This window comes from Thunnus maccoyii, chromosome 8, assembly GCF_910596095.1.
Source record: "Thunnus maccoyii chromosome 8, fThuMac1.1, whole genome shotgun sequence".
NCBI classification, from domain to species: Eukaryota; Metazoa; Chordata; class Actinopteri; order Scombriformes; family Scombridae; genus Thunnus; species Thunnus maccoyii.
In genome coordinates, this window is record NC_056540.1 from 21936145 (window position 1) to 21959751 (window position 23607).

Consider the following 23607-nt stretch of genomic DNA (forward strand, 5'->3'; position numbering starts at 1 on the left):
AGGGTTAACAATGAAACCATCAACCCAGTTAGTAGACAGGCTTGGAGCGTAATGGAATACATGGAACATACATACATAATTAGGATACAAAAAAAAAGGTAACTATATTACATTAAAGTTACAGAAAAAAATGAGATTACCGATATATTTAGTAAAAATGGAGATTATTAGCAGGACAATTTTAAAATACATTTTAAAATAAAGAACAATATACTATCATGCACTGTAAAAGTCCCACATGTTAGCAGAGCAGGGACAAGAGGACAAAATAACTCACTGATCCACGACGGTGCGAGTACAGGACGATACCACACGGGGCGCAGGTGCGCACAGCAGGCACACATGCACACACTTCACACAGTGAACTTATGTTGGGAGAGCAGGCAGGGACCGTCATTATACACTGTGGCAGTCCCAAAGACTCGTACAAATAAATTAAATGAGAGCTTGAGTATATGACAGCTTGTAGTGCGCATAACGGCTCTCCACTGAGATGACTGTGTGCGTAATGTGCCCAGAGCTGAAAGTGTGTCACTGGTCGCCGAGCTTGTTCAATACTGAATGAGTTAGAGAAAACTCATATGTATCACACAGATAGAACCAAATAAAAGGACACAGTGAAACTCATGATGCCACTGCATATATGTCTGCCACTGCCATTCCTCTGAGAAGAGCTGTGGAGGAGGACAAGGCTCTCGTAGAGTGGGCAGGGATACCCGGCGGGGGGTCTTCCCTCGCTGCGATATACAGTATGCCTGTGTGATAGCATCACACAGCCAGTGGCCGAGCGCTGTTTTCTCAGAAGCTTTCCCTGAGAATGTGCTATGTAATGCACATCATGTATTGTGCACTTTTCATTATAGGTCTATAGGCTGCTGCCTGAATTTTTCTTTAAAAATACACTGAGCAGAGGATTCATTTTTAATACTAAAAATCTTGGTTTTTCCATTTTCTTTCCTAAAGTTACAATGTTCTGTTGTCTTACACTTAGTAAAAATCATCTTATTTATGTTCTCTTGTTTTTATTTGTATATCTGGTATTGAAGTAATCCAAAAGTAAAGGAAAGTAATCAAGTTATGTTACTTTAATACTGTGATACTTGGATTAGGTTACTAACTACATTTTTTAATAGGTAATTAGTAATTGTAACTGAATACATTTTTAAAAGGCGACACCTGAGCTCCTCTCTGGGTTTTTCAAATGGAAACGCCCACTCAGCCCAAGCAGTGACATGGGTTAGAGTCCCCCCTCTTCCCCCTCCCCTCCAGGCCACTATACACACACACACGCACACACACACACACACACACACACACACACACAGTGTCTTCCTCACATACTCACTCACTAGAGCACCAGAAACAGCTGCTGGGTGCCGGGAGCTCTGGAAGAGAGAGCCGGGAGCAGAGCCGGAGCCTCAGCTACAAATAACACCCGCTAGTCACACCAGATTCTGCTCTGATCCTGAGCTGTTTACTGGCGGGAGGAGAGCTTGTTTTTTTTTTTAAACTTTGAGCAGCAGCAACAGTGAGTGCTCTGTCTGTGTGTCTGTTAGCATGTTTAGCAGAGCAGCATCAACAGTGAGTGCTCAGTCCGTCTCTGTGGCTACTGGCCAGGCGGGATAGGGGTTTTGTATCAGTTTATATGTAGCAATGTCATCATGCAGAAACCTACGTCAGGTTACGTGAGAAAAAGTTTTTATAAGATCTTGGGAAAATGGTATTTTGAGGCTAAAACATATGTACTTCTACCAAAATTTGAATTTTTGGATTTGAATACAAGCATATGGAAACATATGGAACACTACTAGGAAGCTACAGAATGATAATAAAAAGTCTCAAAAACCTCCTTTAAAGAAACCCTCCCAACCCTGTTAGTAGATTAGAGGCTCAGACTGATCAGGTATGTAATACTTAGAATCCCAGTCTGGTGCAGTGGTCAAATTACCACTCGTATCTATTTAAATGCATATAGAGGGCAATCAATATTAATACCTATATGACCTGATGCATACAGCTACAAAAAGGTGATGAAAACTATCTACAACTGAGTGTTATCCTATAAAATCACAACATTTAGCACCAATACAGCATATTTTTACATTATATAGGAATCATGGTTCACCCTCATGTCTCACCGGTCTCACATATTTCCACAATGTAGCTCATTTTTCAGTACAGTTGATATCACATGTTAAAAGATCTGTTACCTCAGCTCATAACTGGCAACAGCCAATGCACAACTCACCAACACCAATCCATCTGTTAAAAATAAAATTTACATATTAAGTGTGTTAATTTATTCATTAATAAGTACAATTTCAATGTTTCTCTCAGACCTGTAGGGGGTGCACTTTGTTTGTAATTTTTTACACACCCCAGTAAAATTGCTTATGTCCTCCTTCACCTTAGTTGTAAAAAATTTAATTTATATTTTCATTTTTTGTACTGTGACTACTACTTTCCTAATATAGCCTACACTCAGCATGAACCCATTTTTTCTTGTGTGCATGTTGCAACTGTCACACTGTAATAGAGGCTGAAGTCATGAAAGCTGTGGTTTTCCTTGACATACACTAACTAAATTACCAACTAATTATTAAATGAAACATACTGCACTTTTAAAGACTTCATGTTTACTGTGGCGGAGCATTAACATGTTTCAGTTTGTCACCAATCCTATTGCCCAAAGGAAGTGAAGAAAAGATCAGAAGGGAAACCAGATCCATTTCTCAGTCCTGGGCTTGACTCCATTGGGCTTTGGTAAAGATGACAAACTTAGTGTGTTTATTTTAAAATGTTAAGGACCCCCAAATCACACAGATCAAAAATCACTGTGTTGTGTTAAACAGTCTGCTTAGACCCAACCACCTTGTACAGGATGCACAATTAGTTTATACTGAACAGTATGATATTTCTTTCATGTGCCATTTCCTTAATCCCACATTGCACCGAGGGATATGAGTCTCCCAAGGAAATCAATCCTTCTGTATCCCCGCATTTTCACTTACTAAGATATCTGCAAAGGGAACTGCCACCTTCTTGTAGCACCTTACACCACCTTTAACGCCAAAGGCTTTGAAGACAGCTAATTTCCATACTAATGTCTTTCTTTTCTCCCTCCCCTCACTGTAATTCCAGACCAGGCACAAGGCGAGAAGACATGTGTCGCTTGATCTAATGGCAGAGGACTAATTGCATTCTGGGACACATGGCTGGAATTCAGAATGTTCAACAAAAAGCTTGTTGTGCAAGCAGCACACATACAACATCGGGACAATTAATAACCCTCCTTCAGGGGAGAAAATTTGGACTGTCCAGTCTCCCAGAAGACTGCACTGCTGCCTTTATTGATATCTGTGGCCAGATATCTAGCGACAGGCCTGCCATCCCCAGGCAGCGTGACTCCACTGGGACTCCACTGTGACTGGACTGCTATGAGGCCAACTTAGCCAGCCTGCTCCAATCATAGGAGCACAAACAAGCCCCTAACCACACTGAATGCTAAGCCAGATCAGTCTCGGGGGTGGTTTGTCAGGTTTTGCAGGGATAACATAGCATGAGATTATTTTTTCTCTCTGTGTCTCTCTCTAGCTCACGCTCACTGTCTCTCTCCCTCCATTTCTATCTCTGTGTCTGTTATTTTGAATTCACATCTCTCTGAGGAGGAGAATGCCTTTTCGACACATGCTGACACGCACACGCACTCACATCCATACATAGTGACATAGACACAAATATGGCTGTATGCTCGCTTACACCCACACACGCTCTCACCTCCTATCTCCCCTCGACACAATCCGCCAAAGCGTTCGATATCTCCATTTATATGTTTCAGATGTGGTTCAGTGGAGAAATTAAAATGAGGTGTTGACAAATTAATGCTGAAATAACAAGACCCACTAATTTGTGACCAGCCTTACGGAGCCCGACACTGTTGCATCAAATGTTGGTGGAGCACAGTATTAAAGTGATGAAGTGTAACACTTTAAACTGGCACAATCATAGGGCAAAGTCCTCATTACCATGAAGGCCCTGGTGGCACATTACGAAAAGCAATAAACATGACCCCCCCCTCATGCTACTGCATCTATCACGCAGACAACATATGGGTGCCCGCAGGGGTGGCTGTGCTTACCCGCCTGGGGTTTGCTAACAACACTGTCATGGTCAGTGTAAAAGGTAATGTCATTTTCTAAACAAAACCTAATTTTTTACCAGCAGGACGTGAACAATCATTACAGTGAGACTATAACAACTGTATTGCTAGGTGTGTCTGGGAGATAGAAAGAGGCAATGGCAGGCAGGGAGGATGGGTGGTATTTGTGTGTGTTGTGGAGAGGGAAGTTATCCTCTGTGAATATAACCTCATTCTCTCATTTTACAGCACACAGCCTGGTCAGGCTAGTCAGGATTTAGAGTATTACCACGGCTAAATCAGCTGAAGCAGCTCAAAAAAAAAAAAAAAATTAGATATTAGATTAGATAGATGGATTAGAGAGGGAATTAAAAAAAAAAAAACAACAATATGTTTTCCCTTCTTGGGTCTCCAGGTAATGAATACAAAGATAAACAATTTACATGAAACTGAAATCATGTCACTGACTTTAAAATACCACTAAGCATGACATAGCATGGACCGATCCAAAAGCACAGTGAGGGGCGGTGACCATGATGTCTCTGTTCACTGCTTCACTCTGAGGGGGTGAAAAAGGTACACAGCCGCACTAATTTGTCTTGACGAGAAAACAGCTGTAAACACCCCCAAGGGGGTGACGAGATAAGTACCGTGTTGTGGAGATGGTATCAGATGGCAACAACGTCCCACCCAGGCACCGTACTACATTTTCAGGTGTTCTATCCACCATGTTGTGCCTATTAATCAGAGCTGACATTGAATAAACACAGCAAAACAAAGCTAATTGACCATACGCCAAGTGAACAGAAACTTCTGTGTTCATATATCCTTTCTTTTGTCTATTCAGAGCCTTGGGTTTTTGTGTCTTTTTTTTTTTTTAGTTTTTAGTTTTTAGTTTTTAGTTTTTGTTTCTGTGTAATGGTCCCGGCCTCCTAACAAAGACCACTGATTTTTCAACACTAGGGTAATCAGATCAAAATGAAATCTCCAGCACAGCATTGTGTCCATGATTACACCTATTGTGGTTCATGCTATGGAAATTGGGAAGGAAGGTTAAATATCATGGTTTAAACAGTCAAGCATTCAAAAACATGAAGCTCAGAAATCTGTAATCAATACAGCATATATGGTCCAAAACGTCCTGACTGAAAGAATATTTTATATTGGCCTGGGTTGCCTAAAGCAGTCATAGTTACTGTACAATGTTCGATTTCAGGAATTATTAAAAGAATGTTGTTCAGAGGTCAATCATTTTCATGAGAAAAAGAAATGTGGTAAAAGAAGCACTTTGTTGATTTGGAAGAAATACTGCTGTAAATGGCAAATATCAAGAATAATGTCAGGCTCCAAACAATCTGTAAAGCATGTCCTTTCTCTAAAAGGAAGCCTCTGCAGAAAGAGAAAAGAAAATCAATGAGTGAGCAATAATTCAGTATGTCCTTTGCTGTAGAATTTTTCTGAATATATTGTTTATTTAATTGTGAAAGTTATTTTGTAACCTCTATGAATTTTTCTCCACAAGGATATTCCATTGTGTCCCATGCCACTCAGCTACTTCTCTGTGTACATTTATATTGTAAGGAAATATGAAACTGAAAGGCAAAAGAAAACTTAGAAAAATGTCATGGAAACAAACTGCATTTCACTTACATTTGACTTTAGCTCATTTTAATTGTACAATAATTCCAAGATGAGAAATTATACAAGTAGAATTTTAAATAACACACAATAAAGTGAATTTCTAATGTTCTAAAACTGTAATGCCACTTTTAAGACAGCACTTTAACAAATAGCCATTTAGACTTTAAATTGCTATTTATCACATCAGACATTCAAAGAGAAACAGTGAGAGTGCATTTGGCTCCAAACATGAGAGGACTGTACACAAAGTCTGTTAATTGCCATCTAACAGCATAAATAGCTAAACCAATTATGCACAAATAGAACAAGCTTCTCTTAAACATGTTTCATTTCAGAAGTAAATGGGTCATTGGGTTACTAATTATTAATTGTTTAAACATCAACAAACTGCATATTAAATCAATGCAGCTTTTGATGATCAGGGACCCCACCAACCATGCAACTTCAAACAGCCACATTCAACAATTCTTTCATTCATTTGCATCTGTATGTAACAAGAGCCACATCTATTCTAATACAAGACCATCTGCATCCATTCCCTGCTCATGTCAGGCAAAGCAAGGCAAGAGCACTAATTGCATTAAACCTGAGAAAAAATCTTTGACATTTCACAAAAACAGATCAAATGAAATATGTGAAAATCAAAAGCAACTCTTATGCCAGTAAAAAAGGTACTCAATTTGTACCCAACAACCACGTCAGCCACAAGAAAAGTTAAAGGTTTGTTCTGGTGACACTCCAGTAAATAACAGAAAAAACACAGAGTCCAGAATAGGCACAAACACAAATACTTCCACTCTATTTCCACTCAACGATTCACAGAGAAGTGACGGGGAGAGAAAAATGTTTTAAACTAACACTGATTGAATGACACAAAGCCAAGCTGTGCCCACTGTACTCTTTCCTTCTCAACTCAACCACAATTGGGGTCCCAGGCCGGTGCTTTGGGGACATTAGGATTAAAAACAGGTTTAAATTAAAAGTAGCACAACGACAACCACCAGCACAACAAAAAATAGTTTGTGAAGAGCAGAAAAATAGCCAGTTTTGCTGTTGAGTTGTACTTGCAGCCATGCTTGTGAGCCCAGGGGACTCTGTAAACCCTCAGATGGATGCTGAGAGTTCATACTAATTGATGTATCATGGACAGGCACAGTGTGGAATGGAGTGGAAGGCGTATCATCATTGACGAGAGGCCCATAGATTAAGCCTGTCAGTTCCCCTTCCTTTTTATGCCTCCGGCAAGGGGTGCTCAGGAGGAATCAATTTTTTGAGAAGCTGTATGGATGAGGACCATAATAATAACGTCATCTTCAGCTCCAGCCAAAATAAGCATGGCCATCTTGCCCATTCAGAATCAATGCGCTGCTGTCTGTCTCTGCTGTCTTGTGCTACCTCCTGTAAGTCCACGTCTGTGCATGGGCCAAGTTCCAGTGCCGGGCAGGACATAGGGGTGATAATGCCAGCATCTGTCAGAGGAGCTTAGATATTCCTTTCCAAGCAAGCAGCAGGGACAGACTACAGACGTGTGCCATTCCTTGGCAGCAGAGAAAAAAAATTATATGATATAAAATCAGAAATTCTCTGTGTACTTTCAACTGCACTGGTTCAAGCTTTCCACCACAAACGCTTCAAATATGCTCAAAACCCGTGTGAGGTTGTGAAATTCCCATGGACTTAAATAGCCTAGCTCTGCCTTCTGTCTTCAAGTTAAAGAATAAACCTCTGCACAACCTTAAAACTCACACAGCACAGTGCTACATATATGTTTAGATATTTATGTCTTCACAGTATGTGTCAATGAAGAAATATATTATCGTTGTAAGGCTGGAGGCTGTTCCTCCTGAATATAAGCCTGTGTTTATGGACAATAGACACACAGAACATCTCACTGTGTATGGATTTCAAAAAATTTGCCACTCATCTATTTTTTTACTCTTTATCATCAACAACAACTGGAGGTAGCCTGAACAGATAAGATCACAGTTTTTCAATATTTTTTCCCATAATTTTAACAGTATTACTGTTGTGAAAGTGCATTTTCTAATCTAATGTAATGGACATTAATTAGCACTTCCAAACTCCACTTGATATATATTGTATTGATCTTTTTATGTGATTACTTTATGGATTGCCACCATCTTCTTTGATGGTAGCTATAATGGTGAAGAAACGCTGGTGAAAAGCAGAAATCAAGCCAGGACACAAAGTGTGGTCATTCAAATGCTTGCAAGCTTGATTGGTTGACAGTTTAATGAATCAGCAGACAAGTAAACACTTCAGTTTTCCTCTTTCTTTCAGCATCCAAATGATGGCGGTGAAAATAAACACTGATGCTAAACAGTCAATGCGCCACTACTCACAACAGAAAATTTAAGGATTTTAACATAGTGGTAAAATCAATAAAGGACACAAAGGAACACCAACAGCAGGAAGTATATTGAGGTGGATTGTAGCTCATAAATGAAATATGCCACCACTCTCTCAGAGAAAGAAATACATTGTGGCTAAATTACTGCGCTATAGTTTATGATCAGCCCTGCTGCTTGAGGCAGCACTGTTGCCTTTTTTTTCACCCTGCGCTGAACTGCAGGGGTAAGAACATCTGCAACATTTTTAACCCTCTTAGCCCTCACCATGCACTGTAGCACTCCAAATTGGACAGAAACTTTCAGTTCACAGTTAGCCAAAGGATATTTAACATTGTTTGGCTGCCATGAACCAACTCAGTGCCATAACCCCTTAAAAAAATATGATAAGACAAGAATATTCAAATATAAACTCATGGTACAATAACAAAAGTCCATATACCTATTTATTTTATACTATTGCTCATACAAGCAGTGTAGTCTACTGCACATTCACAACATAATGTAACAATAATATCACATTTTAAAGTACATTGTTCAGTACTTAATTTAACACTGTTACCAGGGAAAACTTGCACCTGCTCAATTGTAAATTGAGCAGGCAATGCAAGGCTCTGTAAGATTATCTCAGGCTGATAAAGATGCAAAACGTACTGTGCACTGTGTCGTATATACGGCCATTAAAAAGCCCCGAGGAAAAAGATAGTCCCATGCCATTGCCTACGGTTGTTTAACTCGCTGACATTAAGAATTTATGAGTTTAAAGATTCTTCTGGCGCTCTCTTTATGCGGCTGCAACATGTCTCGAAAAGTGTTATGGAAGAGCAAACAAGTTGCTTTGTTGATACTTGCTTGTTTGTCAAGACGTGATTGCATTATGCCAGAGAAAAGAAAATATTCTCACTTCAAGAATATCACATCAGAGGCATTTAGCAGAGATAGTGTGCCTTCCATAACAGTATTATTTTGAGACAGTATTGAGTAATTCTAAACTTTTAAGAGAAATCACTTCCCTTGCTCTTGCAACCTGTAAGATATAATCACATAAATTGTTCATATACATATATTCTTAATTATATTTACAATTTTCTATCTACTAATTCAATCAGTTACAATTCAGTGAAGCTGCTACACTCACTCTCAAGTATTTATTAAACTAAGTTTTTATAATAAATACATATATAAATAAATAAGGTATAAGGTATAAATAAGATACATGTCCATGTTCCACAACATGACCTTATTCTACTTTGCATATACAATTCAATCATACCTTAATGATTAACAATGATTGGATATGACTCAGTACTAATTCACCTCTTGGACAGCATATTAATTGTGGTCAAACTGCCGACTTCTATTTCAATATAAAGAGGAAATTGATTTGCCTGCGTGTTTCATTGTTATTCTCGTGGCACGCTGTTGTTTTTTCCAGTGGGGTGAAATGGACGAGCTGGAATAACAGAATCGAGCGGCTGCTGCGGACGCTAGGTGTCACCCTTGCGACTTTGAAATCGGCCTGCCCGCCACAGGATGTGATGGCGGCTGTGCGCGCGAATGGTGAGAGGCAGGCAGACTGGCTGCATGAGGAGGAGGAGGTGTGTGTGTGTGCGTGCGTGCGTGTGAGTGAGTGAGAGAGAGAAAGAGAGAGAGAGAGAGAGTCAGAGACAGAGATTGAATGAGAAGAGTGAGATTTCGGGGGGGTTGATGAGAGTGAGCAATATGTGCAGGAGCCGCCAGTGGAAGTTGATATTTACACTTTTCATTGTTAGAGTAGTTTTATTACTTTAGTTGGCTGACATATGACAGGACAGGAGTGACTTGTTCGCATCATAAGGAGCCTAAATATGATGTCTGTCTGAGTTATATGGAGAGAACAGGGAAGGGACGCACTGAATAATAGCCAATCATTGATTTGGTGTTCCTTATGATGATTAGCGACAGATAATATTAACCTTTACAAATGTGGACTTTGTAACTGAAAAACACGTTACTTAATAACAGTGAAGAGAATTTAAATATTTTCTTGATGCTAAAAACTATTTTCTCTATATGTAAACACAACCCATCATAGGCTGACGTCTATTGGTGACGTGTTCATCCAAAAATACTTAAAATTCAAATCATTAGATGCCATTTATAGTAACCAGCCACGAAACAATCTTTGACTATTGGCTGTGACCTTAAATAAACTGAAATCAATTACTGACCAACACGTGCTCTTGACATTTTAAAGAATAGGCTATGACATAAAGTATTTAACTCAATGTGTGTGTTTTGTGTAATTGATGGTGGGCTCAAGGGGGTTATTTACTCGGAAACCTTTTGGATTTGTATTTTCTTGACATCCATGAAAATAAATAAAATAAAAAAACGTGAGTTATTAAGTATTGATTTAGCCTATGGCAAGATTTCCTCCCAGCATGTTGCAACATGGAAACCATAATCTAATGTTTGTTCATTATGGGGAATTGCCTCACCATGCTGCCTGAGGCCACATGCATAAAACTCTGTGCAGATTAATGACTAAAACTGTGTGTACGCACAAAGCCAGAAATATGCATACGCGTTCTTTTCATCAAATTTATAAAGCCGTGCTACGCATGGTTCTGTTTTATAAATCTCAGTCATTGTGGAGCTGGGTGCACGTGCACAAGCTTCATTCCCACTCCCACAATTAGCCTTATATGGATGAAGACACGCCCTGAACCAGCTGTTTTCATATCAATTCGCAGCCTGCTCCACCAGTCTGTACACCTGTCAATGAAACAAACGGGAAAGCAGAAGTGCAGTTTCACAGATTGTGTTGCACCGACGAGAACAGCTGTCATTGCGCGCGACCATTACGCACGGCTGTGCGGCTCTTTATATCGTCCCTATCATTAAATCATTACATGGACCCGTAAACCATCGTCGGCAGTGATATCTCAGAAATGTAATCAATGATTAGTTTGTGGCTCTCATATCTAAACGGACTTTACATAGTGTGACAGAACTAATGATGAAATAAAAAGAATATTAACAGCAAAATATTTTTTGACTTCCATGTTAATTAAAAGAATGATAAAAATGAATCACACAAAAATGATTAATCATCATTATGGTTGTACATGACTATGTAATCGCTGTGTAAATGCAAACAATCACACAAGCAGTGCAGCTGGTTATCAAAACAAACAAACAAACAAACAAACAAACAATATTTTACTAAAAGATTCCTCACCTTATATTTCATCTCCATCTCATCGCTTCAACCTCAGATCGCTTTAGAAAAACATGTGTATGCCTGGTCTGAAGATGTGTGAGGTGAGCAGATTCTCACCACTCATTCTGTGTTTATAAATACCAGCTTGTGGTGTATGTATGGTTGTTGTGTGTACGCATCGTTTATGAATCTAGCCCCTGCTGTTGCTCAAGTATACAGTGCACAGTAGACGCAGGAGAGCCACGTTAGACTATCAGTGATGTGACATAATGCGTACAGTTGTAACGGCTCTATAGATCAACAGACTTGTCTTTCATATACAGTAGACTTTAACTGGAAATGCTATTAATTCTTCTACAGGGATGGTATCTGCTCTGGCACAAAGGTTACCAAACTTTGACATGATACTGAGGCTCAAACAGTCCACTGACAAAACCTCAGAGAGATTTTGTCGTCATGATCCCGCTAAAGAGAGGACCTTAACTGTAAAATATGACTTGTTACATATAATTGGCTACTGTAGCTGAAGAGAAAACAAGGACAAATCCGTGAAAAGTTACCCGTAGCATCATTTCTCTTGATCTGCTGGGGGAAATTAGTCTACTACTCTCTTTTTTCTCTGTGGGACCCATGGGACCCCTCTCACAGACCCCCATGGGTCCCCAGACCCCACTTTTGGAACCGCTGCTCTAACGATCATCTAATACACAGCTCCATGTTTCAACTTGTACGCTGTAATTGCCCGTTGAGTCGCCCATCTGCAAGAGGACAGGTAGTTGGCCGTGTTTCATTGCTGTACTTTGCCCCACCCACCAGCAGCTCCCAGCCCTCCTGTGTAACCCCTGATTGGCTGAGGGGATTGCGGGTCCTGAGACTGAGCGCTCGGCTCGGAGCTGCGCGTCCGCCAGTGTGCACCAGTGAAGCGAGAGGAGCGCTTGGAGTCAACTGGCAACGAGTGGTGATTTCTTTTTTCTGCCTCAACCAGGCTGGATATAGGCTACTGTGCTTCTAGTTTGCTGCAGCCCAACATCAAATACGTTTTGTATATACAGTAGGCTCTTGCATCGTTTCCTCCCACTGGCTCTACATTTTCAACGGATTTTTTTGTGTTGCATGGACTAATTGTCGGGATATTTGCTGCCTTTTCCAAGTGAGATAAGGGGAAATTAATTAGTAAGTAAAAGCTTCAAGACTTGCGGAGGGGATGTAAGACTAAATCTGCTGGAAATAAAGAGGTAATCGGGACTTCAGTGATGTGATGAGACATTCCTGCAATTGCACCCCTGTTCTTTAGGCAAAGATATCCGGACTTAAGCTGTTGAATAATTTTATGACTGCAGATCCTTTTAGCTTTTTTCATCAGATGTGCAGTTTGAAAGCGTAAAGCTGTCGACCGAGGAGGAAATTTTATCACTACTTGTAATATATTACACAAAGAAAGATATTTATCCAAAATGCGACTTAAATATTTGCTGGCATCAAGGCGGAGAATTTAAAACGGACTTTTGAACCCCATTACTTCATCTGCACGGAAAATATACATTTTTTGTGGACTTGCTCGCGGGAATTGTCATTTTGTGTCTATGCAGTCAGAGCATTTTTTCCTCCTTTGAGCTCACTTCAAAATGGACAGTTTCTCTTATGAGCCATGTGTAAGACCAGTTTGCCGCTTGATGAGAGCTGCACGGATTTACACGGCTAAATCACGGTTGTGAGAAGATTCAGCATGTTTTCACAAATCTGTCGTCCCCAATGTTTCGTGCGCCGCAGTAGACCGGAGGATGTGCTCTGCCTGAGAAGAGTAAAATAGGCTAAGGCACTTGTTAGAATTATAGCTTTCACACCATGATATAATTTGCATACACACGAGCTATTCGTCATCCAAACACTTTACTGGACATTTTAATGAAATGATTCATTTGGAACATTTTTCCTGTTTTCTATGACATGCATTATTGTGCGTAATTATCAAGGTCTTTATTAGGCAGAGAAAAACTCAACAGGTACAATGCAAACCAAGCAGATGGAATTAATACAATTAATTGCTGTGTTCCTCTTATTCTGTGTCGGGGCTGAGGCTGTTATCAACCTTAAATATGGAATAAACGAGGAGATGAAGCCCGGGTCAGTGATTGGAAACGTGACAAAGGACGCACTAAAGCAAGGATTTCAGATCGCACCGCAGCCCCCTTACTTACGGGTTATTTCCAATTCTGAACCACGATGGGTTGAACTCAGTCCAGCCGGAATCCTTACAACCCAAATGAAAATAGATCGGGATGTAGTTTGTCGACAGAACCCAAAGTGCATTATTTCCCTAGAAGTGATGTCAAACTCTATGGAGATCTGTGTCATCAAAGTTGAAATTGAGGATTTGAACGACAACGCACCCAGATTCCCAACGAGCCATATTGACATTGAAATTTCAGAGAATGCCTCCCCTGGTACCAGGTTTCCCCTAGAGGGGGCAAGCGATCCGGACTCGGGGATCTTTGGAGTGCAATCATATTCCATCACCCCAAATGAGCTGTTCGGACTAGAGATAAAGACCAGAGGAGATGGGTCCAAAATTGCTGAGCTTGTTGTGCAAAAATCGTTAGACAGAGAGACCCAGTCCCATTATACATATGAAATCAGCGCAGAAGATGGAGGAGACCCTCCAAAGATAGGCGCGGTCCAGTTAAATATCAAGGTAATTGATTCTAATGACAACAACCCTGTTTTTGACGAGCCCGTGTATACAGTTAATGTGATGGAGAATTCCCCTATCAATACATTAGTCATTGACTTGAATGCAACGGATCCTGACGAGGGCACTAATGGAGAGGTTGTGTACTCGTTCAACAGTTACGTCACCGAGAAAACGAGGGATGCTTTCAAAATTGACCCCAAAACCGGGATCATCACTGTCAACGGTGTTTTGGATTATGAAACAACGCAAATATATGAGATCGACGTCCAGGCCAAAGATCTAGGTCCCAACTCTATCCCAGCTCATTGCAAAGTCACAGTGAATGTGATGGATACGAACGATAACCCACCTGTCATCAGTTTACTCTCACTGAACACAGAGATGGTCGAAGTTAGTGAAAACGCGCAGCGTGGATATGTCATTGCATTAGTGAGGGTGTCTGATAAGGATTCTGGGGCAAACGGCAAAGTGCAGTGTAGGCTCCAGGGCAACGTACCGTTCAGACTTCAAGAATATGAGAGCTTCTCCACTATACTTGTTGATGGCAGGCTGGACAGAGAGCAAAAGGACACATATAACCTGACCATCCAAGCGGAGGACAGTGGCATCCCTCCTTTACGCGCCACAAAATCTTTGGTAGTCAAAGTCACAGATGAAAATGACAACCCTCCCCACTTCCTCAAGCCACACTATCAAGAAATGGTGATGGAAAACAACCTCCCGGGCTCATGTCTGCTCGCAGTCTCAGCAGAAGACCCAGACCTGGGGATGAATGGCACCGTTTCATACTCCATAGTCCCCGGTGAGATTAAGCACATGGATGTAAATACATATGTCAGCATAAACCCATCAGGCCGCATTTACTCCATGAGATCATTTGACCATGAATACACCAGGACTTTTGATTTCAAAGTGTTGGCCAGAGACAATGGCAATCCCTCTTTATCAAGTAACGCGACCGTGCGTATTGTGGTGTTGGATGTCAACGACAACACACCTGTTATGACAAACCCTCCCCTTGTTAATGGCACCGCGGAGGTTTCCATCCCAAGAAATGCTGGGTTGGGTTACATGGTAACCCAGGTGAAAGCAGACGACTATGACGAGGGGGAGAACGGTCGGCTGACTTACACCATCTCAGAGGGGGACAGGCCTTTCTTTGAAATCGACCAGGTGAACGGTGAGGTGCGCTCCACCAGGATGTTTGGAGAAAACGCCAAATCCACTTATGAGATCACAGTGGTGGCGAGAGACCACGGCAAGCCCTCCCTGTCCGCCTCGGCCTACATTGTGGTGTACCTCTCACCAGACCTGAACGCTCAGGAGTCTATTGGACCTGTCAACCTCTCCCTCATCTTCATCATTGCCCTGGGCTCTATCGCAGCTATCCTGTTTGTCACCATGATTTTTGTGGCGGTCAAATGCAAGAGGGACAACAAGGAGATCCGGACGTACAACTGCAGGTACTGACTAAATCTGTGTGTGTGTGTGTGTGTGTGTGTGTGTGTGTGTGTGTGTGTGTGTGTGTGTGTGTGTGTGTGTGTGTGCGTGCGTGCGTGCGTGCCTGCGTGCGTCCGTGCGTCCGTGTCAGTGCATTGCTTTTGTCGTGCAGCATGTAGTAGAGGCCCGATTGTGAGGACTGCAGATGTTTCCACAGCTGAAACTGAGATAGACGATAAACCTGACTGCTTTAAATCAGACTCGTTCTGCTGAGGCCCACTGTTCCGTGGTACGGAAACGTGATTGATTGGTTTAATCCTCCCATTGTAACCAATTGACTCATAAATATGACGGTTCAACTGTCATGTTCAATTTGCGGGCGTGTTGCCGGACAATTAACGTCCCACTGGTTCAATAGTAGTACCAGACATTTATTATTTAACGTCCACCATGGCTGATTGGCTGTTATCAACTTTAATCTTGTGTGATTATGGACAGTCATGCAGATGTACCTCTCTTTTATTCTACACCAAGAAATACTAGGAGCAACTACAAAACGATCAGATTAAATAAAAAAATAAAATAAAATAAATACATGTAAAATGTAGTTTAGATGATATAAAAACATGTAAGTAACATCATTAACCAGTTTCTTGGAAAGTAGCAGATTATTAATTTTTAGGGATCTTGCATTTAACATTCTGTTTTGTTCATCAATCTGAACATCAGCTCTGGCTTTGATTTCCCTGTGCCATATTACCACTATAAATTTACATATAGATTGGATTTGAGACTTTAACCTGAAGCTATAATCATATTTTGCTCCAAACATAATTTTGTTGATTTGAAGTTAAGTTGGGCAATTTTTCAAGCATGTAGTCATGAAAAATATTCTAAAACGGACAATATTGGTCTGATTTTTTTTCTCAATATAGATCAGAAATTCAGATTTTGTTTTAATTCTTGTGTAGTGTTTGGTTGAAATGATCACAACTTTTAAGTGTTTTTCAATATTTAGCAAATTGTAGAGCTTGGATATTGAAATTAATTCCTGTTCTCTTTTCTAGTAGCTCTGAGGAGGATTCTTCCACAAATCTACATCAGTTTAAATCGAGGCCTCAACTCTAGATTAACAAGAAGAACTTTCATCTCTTTTCAGCGTATGAACAGTTAAACGGCTATACATTTGTTTTAATTCAAGCCTGATTCAATGTAGGGGGATACCATCTACATCAAAACAGCTACTTCACACAATGTCATATTTTTAATGTAAGTTATACATTTTGTTCAAACATGAAACAATGATAGACAACAACAAATTCAAAATTCAAAACTGCTCTCAGTACTTTACTCTCCTAGTGTGAGCCACTCTCCCTGCTGGGTGCTTTAATCAGCACTGATGTGCTCTGCTTCTCAGTCACCACCTCGAAGATGAGGAGCAGTTATCTCCAATTTATTGCTTGTCTTCTGTCAGTTTGTCTGACTCTAAAGATTTCCCCTCCCAGATTTCAATTTGGGCACAGAGTAGAGAGACATGTTAAAATGATAAATGAAAAAGAGATGAAGTATTTTCTACCCTTGCAGCTGCCCATTTTCTTTCCTCTGAATCAAGGGGGAGCAGAATGGGGGCGGGAGCTGTTTTCAAGATGCAATCTAAAAGAAAAATGAAAAAGACAAACTACAATGGTGCTTCTTAGCCTGTGTGATTTTAGAAGCGACAGAGGATTAGAGCTGAATTTTAGTTAGGAGCAGAGGCCAGTGAGGGCTGGTATAGCAGAGACGTTCCAGACAAGACAAGAGACAGGAACAGACACATTCCAGATATTGCAATTTCATGTGTAACTATAGTTTTGTCGTACGCTTTAACAGGAAATAAACCATATGCTCCATGCTGTGAGGTTAAAAATGGCCTCTTTCAGAATTTGAAGTAATGCAGATGGTAAAAAACATCACAAATTATATGGAATATGTCTAGCAAAGTTTGTAGTCATCACTATAGAGTACGTAGCATCTGTTCTCCTGTGGAAAACTGCAAGGCTGTGCGAAGGATGGATATTTCCCCCAGTCTGAGGATCCTTTGATAAAACATAGCTGTGTTGCTCATTTGCTCTTATTAAAGTCAAAATCCATGGTTCAAGTTCGCAGCAGCCACTGAGAGCAGCTAAATGAATTTGAATCTGCAGTTCTCCTGCACTCCGTATTGCTAGTGGGCTCTCTTGATAATGAAAGAAAAAATGGAATTAGTGTGGGTTGTGTGCTTTGAATATGTCTGCATATACCGGTAGTGCTGCTGAGTACCAGTGTGTTCTTTTGCTTTGCTTCTGTGGTTTTGGCATGTTTGCATTGTGTCTGCCTGTTTGTGACATGTCGATTGTTGAGCATGCAAATGCAAACAAACAAGGGATGACAGCTCCATTGCAAGCCAGGAGTGGAAAGTCACTTAAGTGTGCTGATCCACCCCTGGACACGGGCAATGAGACTTTGTCTGGCACCCATGGTCGAACAGCGCCCTAGCTGGCATGGCGGGAGAGCTTTTTGACCGTGTGGACAGGGGAGGGGAAGACAGAACACTGCTTTATTGAGTCTGTTCAGTTTCTTCTACTTGCGCAGGGTGGCGGAGTACTCATATGGCAACCAGAAGAAGTCCAGCAAGAAGAAGAAGCTGAGCAAGAACGACATCCGCCTGGTGCCACGTGACGTCGAGGAGACAGACAAGATGAATGTGGTGAGTTGCTCATCTCTCACCTCCTCGCTCAACTACTTCGACTACCACCAGCAGAGCCTGCCGCTGGGCTGCAGGCGCTCCGAGAGCACCTTCCTCAACGTGGAGAACCAGAACTCACGCAATGCAGCTCCCAACCATGGCTATCAGCACCCGTTCACCGGGCAGGGGCACCAGCAGCCAGACCTCATCATCAACGGCATGCCACTGCCAGAGGTGAGATACAATCCACTGTGATCTGTCCTAAATCCTTGGCTGGGCTGCTTTGGGCAAGAGGGGTTGAAGAAAAAAGGTGGGAAAGGTTTCAGTACCAGAGAAGAAACAGTCAGCTTGGTTTGATTTCCTTCATTATTAATGTTATTAATAAGTCTCCTTGATCGTGGTAAATATTAAGAGTGAAATGTTTACATTGTTTACCACATTTTAACACATCTCAAGGTCCAGCGATATTTAGCATTCCATCATAACAAAGATTACGGTGTCAATGAAATGTCTGTCTCTCATTAAGCTATTTGAAATGGCCTGTGTGACGTTATGTCAGTCAATATGAGTGGAATCCTTCAAGGCATTTCAAGAGACACTGAAGCCGACCTGTGACTGAGAGCGCTTTGCCAAGCAGAATTTGGAAGCCTGACAAAGTGGATTATTTGGCCTCTCTTACTCAACTTGTTTTTTTTTTTTTTAATTTGTGTGTGCTGAGCTATTGCAAAAAGAACAGGAGTCTGAGCACCTGCCAGATATATTGACCCAGCTAATCAGCTCCACCACACATTTTTCAGGTGCTAGCAGAAAGAATAATCATTGCTTAAATGCTTTATCTGTGTGTCGTCCATTTGGCTGCAGTGTTACAGCATGGCCACTCTGCACAGCCAGCCACTGAATTACCCTGACATACCATGCATGGCTCCAGCAGAGCAGTGAAGGTTGACTAGAAAGACTATTCAAGTTGACAGAGTGTATGCCGACCAGCTGATCTTTAGTTTATAGATTTTTGTATGTATGAACTGGTCTATTGGATTCCTTGGGCAACCTCCCTCTTTCTCTTCATAACGCACCTCTCCTTGATCCCATGGGGGGAAAGGGACATTTATGTTTGTGTGTGCAAGAGAGAGAAAATGTGCATCAGCGTTTGTGTTTGTGTAAGAATGCGTATCATCCTATAGACAGCAGCAAATAAGCTCCAGCTTCACATACGCACACACACACACACACAAATGCAGACAGTTGTAATTGATGACTCCAATCTCCGTTTGACATTCAGTGAGAAGAAGGTGGGATGAGGGGTTGGGATTGGGGGTCTTAAAACAAGAAACACAAGATGGATATTGATGTATTGACTGGATGATCCAGAGAGATCCAGGCACCGATGGATCCTGAGAGGTCAATGAGACCTACTTACAGGCATGCTGATTTACTAGGCCTGTCTGGGCCGTTTCAGAGTGAGCGTGTGTGTGAATAACACAGGTAGAGAGCATGAGACATGTTGTAGGGGGGGGGTTGTCCTTTGGTGTTATCCGGTCAGTAGGGGCAGATGTGTGGAATTCAGCAGGTACATGCAGTGACCCGTATGCTGTGATTGTGATTTGCTGGTAGGTAGTGATACGCAGGCCGTCACCTTTTCCTTCGCCAAAAAACGTGGGCTTGGACACACGTAGAAGTCAGCCGAAAAATGCAAAAGCTCCAGCAGCATCCGGTCTCTGTGGCTTAACCATCCAATAAAAGCACATTTGCCGCAGGATTAGGAGAGCCTTTATTTGTTTCAGCTAATGAAAAAGTGGAGAGGGAGACAAATAGGGTTGGAGATTGATTTTGATGATTCCATATGCAAAGCGTGGCGTTGTCTTGATAGAGCTGTGTGAGGGCAGATAGAGAGATAAGGAGGGAAGAAGTGAGCACGGGTGAATGAGTCTTAGTGCCAGGTGTCTGAGCCCTGATCCACGTTTTCTCATCTTCTTAGAGGCAGTTGATTGGCTTGATAGAGGCTGGGCCTGTTTAGCATGCAGCTTCCATCGCTCTCCGCCTTGCACATGATGTTGACAAACATCCCTTTGACCCAGCCTTTGCATATTTTCCCTGGACTGAGAAAAGAGTGTGTGTGTATGAGAAACTAAGTGAGAAATAGTGGTAGCGAGAGCATGCCTTACCCCAGCGCCACAACAGTTGTCATTGTTTTCTTTCCTCCCCATTGTGACATTTGCAAAATACAGACGCCCTACAGTATGTACAAATGTTGCTCTTAAATAAAAAATGTTTTCAGTCTAATTACAATGCCATTTATAGCGCACACAAACAGCAGTGAAATGACTGATAATTGCTTTGCTACAATGAGCAAGCTCAGGCTTGAAACTACTTGACTCCACAAGTCCTCAATCCATATCCATTTGACTGGCTAGGACACACGAGTGGTGGCACTGTTGTGATTACTAAAGCTGCTTTGTCCCCAAAAAAAATGTTTTCATCCTGAGGACAACCTCATCAGGGCACAATGATGTCTCTGTGTTTGTTTATTTTCCAAACATGTAGTTTAAAATTATCACATCCATCAGAATGTGATGGGCTCGTGTCTATTTGTAATTAATGTGTTTGATCGATGCAAGGTTCTTCTCCATTGTTATTGTATGTGGGGCAGTGAGCATCCAGCTTATGTCAGAGCAGCTGGAGTAGAGCTTTTCCTGCTCCACACAACGCATGCTGGCACACGCACACACACACACACACAAATACACAGACACACAAACAGATCAGACTTGGCCAAGATAACAGTGACAGGTCTCCCCAAAGGCCTCATACCTGCAATTGCATTGTGTATATTGTATTCTCCCTTGTGAGAATATGTACCAGTATGTACGTCCCTGAACATCCCTGTCCATTGTTTTGAAAAGCATCAGCTGTGAGATGTTTGTTAGACCTGCCTGTGGTAGCACTAATATGAACGCTCACAGGAGAATAGAGCTGTCTTCCATGGCTTAATTATAGTGAATCACTTGGTGGGGGAGACAATTATACAGTAAAGGAATGGCCTTTGGCTAGAATGTGTTTTTGAATTTGTAATGTGTACTAAGGCTTCTCACACCTGTGATTCCAGATAATGAGCATAGCAGGAAAAATAAGTTATCTTACTTTATCGATTAGCCTTATTCGGGTAAGAGATTGCAGGTTTTGCTTTTACACAGGTGATAAATGAATCAGAAAAAGGTGATAAATTAGATAGAAAGAAGAGGTTGGTCTTGGCACTCCACGGTGTAAAATGTTCAGTATGCGGTGGTGAGCGCGCTTCACAAGTTTAGTTAATTGATAATCAATGCAATCATCCTCCAGATGCTCTCTGCACCGTTTCCTTAAAGATACTGTAGCTACACAGGTTTCATCGATATTGTATTGTGATGTATGCCACCATGTTCAGGTTTAGATCCTGACAAATGAGAAATGGATGTACGTTTTGTGTTTGTTTACTCAGCTCTCACAGTCAATCAAAGGACCTTAAATGAGAAAATGAAAATTGAAACAAAACAACTGACAAGGTATCTCAGTGCACCAGTCGTTCTGTTTTTCCCTGTTAGTAAGGAAGACGTTTTGATATTGATGTAGGAGAGACAACAGGGAGTGGTTCCAGCGAGGCTGCACATCCCTCGCTATCACTTCACATCAGGACAATATGCATGGGAGCATTCAAACGTGTCATATTGAGCATGCAAAGTAGATGTTATGCTGTCAGCGCATGCTACACGTGTTGAAACTGCCAATCTCCCCCCACACACGTACTCATGAATACACACGCACACACAATATTTCCTTTGGAGTGTCACATTTATTTGAAATATGGACTGTGACATTATCATTTACATCATTATGACCGACTCAGAAATCTCAGAGAAGGAGAAATGAGAGGCATAACCCAACATTTTCGATAATCAAACGTGATTTTGCATTGAAAGTACTCTCTTAATGTTGTTTTGATATTGTCATCATTTCCTGGTGTTTAAGATTTGGTTAGCTATAAAGGCTAATCATATTTCCTAAATAAAAGAGTTTCTTTCATTTGAGTGTTAGATTTTATAGGACAGTTCTAGTGTTATTTGGAAATTTACATCAGATTTTTTTCCTCAATGTAGGCTTTTCAGTATTTTCCATCATCTTAGCACCTTTTCAAATTAAATTAATTGTTAATTAATTGTAAAAATGATTTGAAGGTCAAGAGCATAATGCAGATCTTTTACAAATGTGTAAAACAAAGCTTCTCTTTCCATTTATATTCACAGACAATAGCTGGTAGGAGCATTTATCTTTGGTGTGTTAGTTGATCTGAAAAGGCTGTGATTGACAGAAAGTAACCATGGAGATCATCATCTGTTGGTTGAAAGGAAAATTGGGAAAAGACAACATGGAAAGCAAAGAAGCAGAGCGTGGAAATAAAACTCTTGTCTCGTCTCAGCTCTCACGTCATCGCTGAATGCACACATGAATACAATTGGAAACACTTGGCCGAGACTTATTTTAAAATGTAAAAGTTCATTGCCTGATATTAATTTTTGCAGTGTATGACTATTGGCTTTCTATTCACAGTTTTCAATGCCATTTGAAAGTGAATAGTAGTGAATGAGAATTTCAGCAAAAACTAATTGAAAAATGTCCTCCGTCAGAGTCTACACATTTAAAACATGGTGAGCATTAAAATGACATAAATGGGAGAAATCAAATTACACTTTTTGGGAGGAAGAGTAGCAGTTCAAACCAATCCCTATTTACTCCCAGAGTATAAGAGCCATAATCACACTTTATGGCTAGATACCAATTGTCTCTATATTAAATATAGGCTAATTGTAATGATTGAATAACCAGTTTAATCATTCTGTCTTAACTATACAGTAAAAGACGTTAAGGGGCATATAGCCAATGTCTTGATAATAAGCTTTATGCTCCGATGATACAGAAACTTCAGCTCTGTGTCAAAAACGTAGAAAAGATTAATCATGATGGGAAAGGCACAACAGCTACACAGATATTGTGCAATAAGGGAAGGGATACATGACTGTTTGAACTTAAAAGTCAGTGTTTTATTTATTTATATTTTGATGCGTCGGAAGAGTGGGGGAGGTGTATGTTGCATTCTTTAAAGTCTCCTCCTTTCAAAGGATTTTGAGAACGAATCGTTTCATCTCCAAAAGCTTCAGATGCGCACTGATTGAGTGGCAGATGAACCTGTTAATTATTTAGAGAGGTTATTCGTAAGGCAGAGACTTCAGAAATGCTCCACTCTTCAAGTGTCAGTGTTTATAAGGTGAAATAAAGCCTTGTCTGTCAGAAATAAATTAACAGTGTGACAGTGATGTACTCGGTGCCCTCTTATAACATCTCTCATTTGGTCCCTCCTGTCGTGTTTAACACTCAGAATTCGTGGAG

General features: G+C 41.0%; 1 protein-coding gene across 4 annotated transcripts in view; it reads left to right on the forward strand.

Annotated features, from left to right (window-relative positions):
* The first annotated feature begins 12277 nt into the window (after nucleotides 1-12277).
* pcdh19 (protocadherin 19) overlaps nucleotides 12278-23607 on the forward strand; it is a 54280-nt gene continuing 42950 nt past the window's right edge. Inside the window, exons 1-2 of one of the 4 annotated variants that reach the window (XM_042419812.1) lie at nucleotides 12278-15508; nucleotides 18078-18423. In XM_042419812.1, coding sequence (XP_042275746.1) covers nucleotides 13362-15508; nucleotides 18078-18423 — 2493 coding nt within the window. In that variant the 5' untranslated portion in view covers nucleotides 12278-13361. The remainder of the gene's footprint in view (nucleotides 15509-18077; nucleotides 18424-23607) is intronic. The other 3 variants (XM_042419814.1, XM_042419813.1, XM_042419815.1) reach the window with 3 other exon arrangements.